Here is a 9390-nt window from a genome sequence, read left to right as displayed (position 1 = left end):
AATGAAAAAGCTAAATTATTTATTTAACAAATTATTTATTTATTTCACTCATTTTCTTCATTTTTTGATTTATTTTACTCATTTTTTATTTATTTCACCCATTTATTTATTTATTTAATTTTGGCTGAAATGGCTCTCCATAATAGGGAGGCTATATGAGCTATAAATACCAAATAATGTAGGGAAATCTGCACTTCACTTGTCATATCAAATTAAGCACCAAGGTGTGACTGCTAACTGTATTTTCTTCAGTGTTGAAGCGCCGGCAGCCGGAGCCGTGGCTCTGTGACCAGAAGCCATCCCACCCACAGTCTGCAACATACAGAGGCAACTCTGGTTCCCATTAGCAATGCACAGCCCCATTTCCAGCCCTGACGCTTCCCTCACATTCACTTTATTACTCAGCCACACTTTGGGAGATTTCAGATGGCACCAGGCAACCACTCACGAGCCACTTTGATTTGCTTTATTTATTCAAGAACCAAGTGTGTGTTTGCGCATGTGCGTGTGTGTGTGTGTGTCAAAAAGGAAGGGCTATACTGTTTGAAGTTGTGTCATTCAAGTGGAGCTCTGTCTGCAGCCAATTAGATCCTACTGTGCAGTTTATTTAATCTGACAGAGCCCGAGCAATCTTTCTCAATTATCACATAAACTGACATAACCAATAAACCAGCAGAGGTGATCCTCACCGAGTCATAAACAAACCGAAGTGTCCGCGCCGCGAGCCGACCCGTTTATGTCTCGTCCCCCAGATCCGTATGCCGAGCGTGGCAAAGTGTCAATATTTACCATGCTAAGACCTTCTTGCAGGAAAGAAACCAAAACAAGACAGTAAAAGTGTAAAAACAGAGAAAAGGAGGGAAGAAATAAAGCAAAAAAATATATAGAAATGGCGGTAAGGAGCAAACTAAATGAGAAAAGAATAGAGCAGAAATCAGAAATGACCGAGGGACCCCTGGAATAACAGTGGGAGCCGACCGCTTCCTTCCCGGGAATCCCTGACACAAGCTAAAGGGCCACAGGAGCACGCAGGGCTGAGTCGCTGCTCCCCGTCCACCCACCCCCCCACTTCTTCTTCTCCACGACGAACACTGGGCAATCCAATATAAACACAGCGTACTGTACATAAACACACCCTAGACGCAGCACCACTTAGGCTCTGCAAACACTTTTTCCCCCCTTCCCTCATCTCCCAATATAATCACACAGAACCGTTTCTGGTGCTGCTTTTCTTTTGGCTCTCTCTCGCTTACCTTTCCAAAGCTTCCAGCCTCATGCCCGTTAATCGCTTCACTCTGTGGCTATCTGGAAACTGCTTCCTCAGTTCCTGTAGACAGGTCTGAAAGGAAGTGGGGGGGAGAAAAAAGAAGAAAAAAAACAGACCAATTCAGGCACTGGTATTTTTATGAAACACTTGTTCTCATGCAGGTACCGTAGAATTTCCTAGGATTTGTTCCCCATTTTCTTTCTATAAACAGAAGTGACTGGTATAATAACCTGGCACACAGCCAACCGCCCTCCTCCTTTGTCTGACAACAACTTGTGGTTAGTCTGCAACTCATCTGGGAAACTTGCAGCCACAAAGAAGAAAAATAAGGATTCTTACTGCAACTTCTTTTATTGCTTTTCCACACAAAGGTGGAGTTTATACCATAAGATCCAAGTCAGAACTGCTACATGCAAACTCCATGCAGAAAGACCCCCGGCCAGGAATCGAACCCAGAACCTTCTTGTTGCAAGGCAACAGCTCTACCAGCTGCGCCACTGTGCAGCCGACTTAAAAATATCTTAAAAGTAAAATTAAATGCAACTTACAAACATTTGCTGCWGCTGTTGTAAATTGTGACAAATTTTGCCTGCTTGGCGAAGAGCTACAAGGAAATAATTTTAGTTTAATAATTTTACAAGTTAGCATGAATATAGAATAAAGAATGATCCCAAAGAAATGATGCTGCCACTCGATATTTGGTGGGTTGTAAACGACCCACTCGAACACATTTGTTCTGTACGGTGCAGAAATGTAAACAATAGACAGAACGTAATGTCTTCCAGCTTTTTCTGTGTAACTGAGAGCTCGACACCATCAGCAGCACAGCGTCAGCAGCCCACATAGCTGAGAGCAAGGAAGGAGAATAACTGCATAACTGATCATAATTATTTGAAGGTTGACTTTTTTGGTATTAAAACACTTTTCTTTTATTGGTCGAATAAAATATGCTAATTTTTGGAGACGGGCATTTTGGGTTTTCATGAGCTGTATGCCAAAATCAACAGTATTAAAACATYAAAAGACCTGAAATATTTCAGTTGATGTGCAATGAATCTAAAATATATGACAGTTTAATTTTTATCATTACACTATGAAAAATAATTAACTTTATCACAATATGCTACTTTTTTGAAATATATTTATTTCATAGTACCCCSAATAATTTAAAACTACTTTCACCCCTGCATATATCTTTGCCCTATTGACTCTTCCAAAAGGATTCATCCTCTAAGCATGAATGACATTCCTGAAGAAAAACAAAATCTACTCTTACCTCTTWGGAAAAAAGAAAAAACGCTTTACGTTTTACATCATTACGCAGACCCCTTAACAGATAAAAATGAGAGCTCCGTGCTTTTCTGAAAGAAAGCAGAGTCATCTTAAAAGAAAGCATTTAAGATGATGCCTAAAATAAAATTCGAAGCCGCTATCAAAATGAGCTAAACCATTTGTAAGGTGTAGTGTTTACTGCTGAGGAAAAAAATCATTATTTTCCAGAAGCCCTTCGAATTTCCTTTCCATCCACATAAGCTTTACTACCCACAATGTAGGCCCTCTTCCCATCCTTGCGAGCCTGTTCAATGACGGGCCACAGAGCAGACTTGGTATCCTTGTCTTCCTTRGAAAGGTCTTCCCCAAAACGAAGTTTGTTCTGTCTTACGTATACGTTATTTTGCGCACTTCTCCAGATGATGTCCCTCACTGAATAGGTGTTACGTCAATCCGCGTTTCTCCATCAGATACGGTTCCCCTTGCGTCTTCTTGCCGCTCCGCCCCGCCCACGCGCATAGGGAACTACACACACCGTGAAAGCTCAAACAATATGTTTCGGCAAAGTTGTCACTTTCTTCACGTTTTTGTGGGAAACCAATAGTAATTATAAATACATATATATACACATATATATAGATATATAGATATATATATATATATATATGGAGCCAAATAAAAATGACTTTTTATTTAAATTTTTTTATTTATTTTTTATTTAGCAGTGCGGTGTGTAGAAAACTCGAACTGGCTGCGACAGAGTGAACGATTAACTTTTGAAGCTTTCTGGGCGTGTGAGGAAGTGTGGCAAAAACTCACCAGAGCCAAGTCGTCCCGACTGCAGTCCAATGCGGCGATCATCACTTGCTCATAAATAATCCAGACTGGGCAGAAGAGAGACGGACAAAGAGGACAGTGTTAAATGCCCTTTCCATTCGTTATGAGCACACGCAAAAAAAATAATAAGATCCTAAATTCTACCTGGTGTGGAGTTTGCCCTCGAGAGCAGCTTTTTTCCCCCTCACATAACCAACCTTCCAGTTCACTTAAAATGACTGTTGTATTTCATTTAACTCAGAATGCTACGTTACTAAAGTAGTGGTGTCCAAACTTTTTTGCAGAGGGGGCCAAAACTGGCAGGTCATAAAGTTCTTTAAAAAAAAAAAAATCAATATTAAACTAATTTTTGCATTTTTAGTTTAAACTTGCTCAACAATAAACATTTTAATTTAATCTCTACATCATGCAATCTGTCCACCACTAGAAAAAAACAGTCCCCCTGTTGCACAAATGTTAACGAAACTGTTTAAGATACAGATTCTGTTGGTAATAAAATCCTTATGTAAATCTTTGGAATATTGTTATAACAATTTCATGCATATACATTTATCCATCCATCCATCCATCCATTTTCTTGCACCCTTGTCCCTTAATGGGGTCGGGACAAATACATTTAGTGAATTGCATTACATTTGTTTCACACTTCAATTGTTTTTACAAAATGAAAAGAGTTCCAAATGTACCCAATACGTTTAACCTTATATTTATTCAGTACCACTACCAGAGAAAGCTAATGCTATAATCTAAGCTTCTGAATTCTGCAGTAAGTATGAAACACTTATTTTCCCCATTTTACTTTATCATTATAAAAGACCGTCAGCCAGCCAACAAAGACTGATTATTTGAATTAGTACGACGTGTTAGACAAGGCAAAATTAGCACTTCCTCTGTGAAGCACAGGTCCTCATAAAAGCCTGCAGACAGTGCCAGAACAAACAACTTTTTTTCTTCTTCTTCTTATGTTACTTTAATGCTTCCAGCTTTTGTTCCGATAATTGGCGTCTCATTTACAGCTAATTTGGGTTCTGGGCTCAATAAAAGCATGGCATGTCAAAGTGTTTGTATTGCTCTCACGAGGACAGTTGACTGCTTGTACTTTCCGCACCAATAAACACAAGTAAGAAAATGCTGGAATGCAAGAAAACTTTTTGCAGAGTTCAGTTATTTTTGACCTTTTTTTTTTAACAAATGAATGTAATTCGAACAAACGTACAAAAGAATCTAATTAAATAATCCATTTTTTTTACTCGGACATCATTTTGTCTACATACACTTTGATGCATTTTTTTTAAGGAATTTGAAGACATCTATGAGAGCTGGCCTCACAACTCACGTTGCTGTCTCCTTTCATGCAATGGCAGACAAACTTGAAAAATGTTGAAATCATGGCTCCATATGGGCCATGCCATCATCAGAAGTCCCGCTTCTTCTTTAAGCAGAAGATATCTCTATAAATGACATAAGCCTCTCTTGCCCGGAAGATATGACATGATATTTACGGAGCTGCATGTATGTCTCAGCATGAAAGATTCCTCAAATCCTCACCAGAGGCACGGCTGCATTTAAAAAACGAGGCATCAAACGTCCAAGGAGCCGCCATAATCCCTCGCTGATATTGTTTCATTATCCAACCCTACAGCAAAGCAACTCCCCTCGGTTTACTCTCTTGCGTCGCTTTTGGTCTCAATTGTTCCAAAGGCATCACTTCTGGAGAGACGTTTCTGGACACCGAACACATCCTATGCCTGTGGATTTGTTTTTTGACCGTTCCGAGCAAAACGTAAAAGCCAGACATCTTCCATTTAAAAAATATGAATGAGTTTTAACAAATTGTGATTTTTAGCACTAATTTGATTCAATTAGACAAGATTAAAAGAGAAATGTGCAGAAAGTATTGTTGGGCCAAAACTCAAGCACAACACTGTTCCGTTCAGAGATGGCATCATCAAGAGGTTAACAAGAGGTGTGCTTCGGTGTGGAAGTTGTTACTGAGAAAAACAAACTCAAAATGAGCTAATTTTAGTATAAGTGAAATATTTAAAAAAGAAATTTGAGGCTGAACAGAAGGCGTAAGAAGATATTTAAAATGAAATATATGGATGTTGACAACAGGGAGCAGATAACGGGAAGGCAAAAAAGTTTAGGCTTAACCAATAAGCTCCTTGTACTAAGATTTCTTTAAAGAAAATAAAGAGCTAACCAACTAAATGTATACATTCCCTCAAGAATATACACAAAACTGCTACTTACAGGTACAAATGCTAATAGGTTGGTAATACAAGATCTTAAGACACATAAGAAATGGTTAAAATTTGTGAGAACAGGTAAAACCCAGATATCAGAATCAGACAGTATTATTTTTCAGTTACCTCTGTGAATAGAATAGCAAGAAGCGATAAGACTTAGATAAGATTTAGTTACAAAATCCTAAATTTAGCAGGTGTTAATTCATGCCAAGTTTTACTTCAATTTAACACAACTTAAAAATATATATATTTCATGAAGACCTGTTGTTTATATCCTTATTTGTGACTAAAGTATCAATTCCTGATTTTTCTAAAAAATCTTGATCTGAAAAAAATAAAAACATGGCTGACTCTCACCTGTGTACTCAGTAAAGCTAAATAAACATAACAATGGGATCATATCTGTAAAACGTATTCATCACCAGCAATGTAACGGTTGTTGACTTTTTTGTGCGATTGGTATTTTTACTTTTTCTTTTTAATTTTTTAAAGACTCTTTACAGCCACATTTCTGCCTTTAAAATGAACAATTGTGTTCTTTCAACATTAAACAAATCCATGACTTATCACTTAAAAGACATACGTCATCTTCTTCAAGTAGATAATAATCTACTTGAATTTTAAGGTTACCATAACCATTAAATTGTTCTTATAAAGTTCTGCTTGTTCTTCTGCACAAGAAAAATCAAGTAATTGATATGATTATGATTATAACTACTTACTGTCATCCCCCAGTTTTGATGCATGTTCACTGATGAGCTCTTCACCAACATCCACTATCTGTTCACTATTTCTGCAGTTGTCTTCTCTCCATTTGCGCAGCTTGTCTCTCATCTCTGTACAAACAAATGTTCAACCACATAAAATCAATTATAGTTTGCATCGTTACTCGGTTATTAAGCACATGCACACCTGAATATGTGCAATCTGGTCATTTTGGTATTTTGCACAGTACGAATTTGCTCATGTAGCAATGACTGCTAGCCATTTTAGCCGCACATCTTTCATATAAAGTGCATAAAATAAACTTGAACAATGTTGACTATGAAACTACACCTACCTAACATGCACCTCACATGACCAGTGAAGCTTAAGAGGATAAGTAACATCGCTGACGTTACGTTAGTTATGTTCCTGTACAGCAATAAAGTGTTAGCATATTGTTAGCCGTAACCATTAACGACATACTTCTACATTTACGAGTCGTTCTCATTCAGACAACCTACAACCGCTGAACTGTATAAATGCGTTACACAGTTTATTATCAATTGAAAACCACTGAGCTCGTTTTGGTGACAGTGTGTCCACTAAGTTGACAGGTTAGCACTGTGAGCTAATTAGCATTTGCTCAGTTCTTCGCAGACGTAATTCCGTGTAAATGTATCAGTTTAACAGCGAGAACCAAACGCTGTACTATAAAGCGATAAAATCAGACAGCTTAAAAGGCATATAAGAGCGTGCCACTACGTAAGAGAAAAGAAAATGTCTTTTTACCTTCCCACCCCACATCGTACATTTCTGACAAAGACGCCATCTTTTTACCCCTCAGATGACAACATACGTCTCTGCTACGTCAGAAAAATGCCGACTGGAGGCGTGCCTGAACAAAAATAACGTTTTTTAATATATAGTGCTTAAAACCCATAGACATAATATAAGGATAGACGCCTCATGGACTTATACACTGCTCAAAAAAATTAAGGGAACACTTAAACAACACAATATAACTCCAAGTAAATCAAACTTCTGTGAAATCAAACTGTCCACTTAGGAAGCAACACTGACTGACAACGGGGACCCACGTCGGGTCAATTTACTTGGAGTTATATTGTGTTGTTTAAGTGTTCCCTTTATTTTTTTGAGCAGTATATTATGTCTATGTTAAAACCTATTTGCCCCCTTACAAATGTCTTCGCTGCTATTGACACAAACAAACAGGTTTTACAGTAAGATATCCAGAATAAAATGTAAACATAAATTAAACACAGTATTTTCTAATGTATTAATAATAATAATAATAATAATAATAATAATAATAATAATAATAATAATAATAATAATAATAATAATCATCATCATCATCATCATCATCATCATCATCATCACATCATCATCATCATCATCATCATCATCATCATCATCATCTTCTTCTTCTATAAGGAGTTGTATAGGAATTTTTACTCACTCTTTGTAGAATTATTTTATTTAAGATGCATTGGAGAACTCAAACTCAAACTTCACGTTGTAGTTATCCAAAATTGAGACTGAACAAGGCTTTTCATAAGATGTATGTTAATTACTGTTAATTCATGACTTAGTGAGAGGAGTATTTGCAGATCTTAAACATGTGAGTGTGACAACAAAAGAAATACATTCCATTTTGCAATCATATATTTTACATCACAAAAAAAGTACTCTCAGCTGTAAACATGGTGAGCACATAATTTCCTAATGACTTTCAGGCCCAATTTGAGCTTGTCCTATGCAGTGTAAACCTAAACGTGTGCATTTGTATAGGAGTCAGCAAAGTGCAGCATGATTACCAGGAGGCTGTATCCCATATCAATTTTTATACGAATCTTTATCAAAGTATTGGATAACAAGGTCCGCCTGTGCCACGACTTTTTTTCCCCCTGGAAAATCTGAGAACTGCTTTTCAAGCACATCTGCCATTTTATCCCAAATTCCCAGAGGACCCTCTGTGAATCTCATTCCTTTACTGTGAATGCTTGCTTACACTCTTCTCCCTTACCACATTACACACTTGTTGATGTGTAGTCAGTACAAACCTGCTTACAAAGGACATTTCAGAGATGTAATGTCATATCCACTGCTGCTCACTGCACACAGCCTTCTGTTACATGCTTTGTTGATATTCCTCCAAGAAAGGGCAACAAGGGCAATGAAGAGATGCTCTTAGGTACACTGATATGCTAGAACAGCCTGACATCATCAGTAATGGGCAAGTGCAAGCTGGCAGGAGAAATGTCATCATCCCTTCCAGGGATACAAATAATAACACCGTGTACAGTTTAAGTTACGCTCAGCGCTGGCAATTGGTGTTCTTGTAATTTTCAAGTCTGCACATGGCAGTCGGTTGATATGTGGTTGGGGTTTCTACTGGAGCACCAAATACCAAAGCGGCCACATTAAAACAATCACACTCTGTCCTCTGGGGTGGAGGGCTTCCTCTGTCTGCCAAGGTGCTTGTGAGGGCCAGGGCCCTAATAATGACCTGCAATAAACACCATGCAGCGGGTGAGCCTCTTGGGATTTCGAGAGATGAGGGTGAGAGCCATATGTGAATACACTGCTCATAATTTTGAGATGCAGCTGGATGCTGTGGTGGTGAAAAATATCCTCTTGACACGCAGTACAGTTGAGAGGTTTGCATATACTCACATCATGGGAATGAAAATCATATTAGTTTGGGGCTTTCAAACATGCATTTGAACATGCATTTCTTTTTATTTCTGTGTGGGAAAATGAATAAAAAATAAACTATTTCAGTTATTTCTAAGGACAACCATTTGGCTTCCGAATATACTGCTGATTTTCTCCCATCCACACATGTTAAAAATTATACATATTAGTTCAGATACGGCGACTCTCCAAGGTCTACCATGCTCTTTTGAAATGAGAGTTTTTGTGATGCAACTAAACTTTTTCCCACATATAGTCTGACATATGTTCCTTTCAATACAATTGAAAAATAAAAACTAAGCTGGGGGAGGGAGGGCGCAGTAATGTATAAATATGCACACC

General features: G+C 37.9%; 1 protein-coding gene across 1 annotated transcript in view; it reads right to left on the bottom strand.

The window, feature by feature from the left end:
• The window catches only part of emc2 (ER membrane protein complex subunit 2), a 32637-nt gene extending 25431 nt beyond the window's left edge, over positions 1-7206 (bottom strand). The window contains exons 1-4 of the mRNA XM_008431946.2: positions 7120-7206; positions 6348-6461; positions 3359-3423; positions 1254-1339 (exon numbers count right to left, since the gene is read on the bottom strand). Of these exons, the coding sequence (XP_008430168.1) occupies positions 1254-1339; positions 3359-3423; positions 6348-6461; positions 7120-7159 (305 nt within the window). The 5' untranslated portion in view covers positions 7160-7206. The remainder of the gene's footprint in view (positions 1-1253; positions 1340-3358; positions 3424-6347; positions 6462-7119) is intronic.
• Between the last annotated feature and the right edge of the window lie 2184 nt (positions 7207-9390).

Source organism: Poecilia reticulata, linkage group LG16 (genome assembly GCF_000633615.1).
Source record: "Poecilia reticulata strain Guanapo linkage group LG16, Guppy_female_1.0+MT, whole genome shotgun sequence".
NCBI lineage: Eukaryota > Metazoa > Chordata > Actinopteri > Cyprinodontiformes > Poeciliidae > Poecilia > Poecilia reticulata.
The sequence above is the reverse complement of the archived record's forward strand: the minus strand, read 5'-3'. Positions and strand labels throughout refer to the sequence as shown.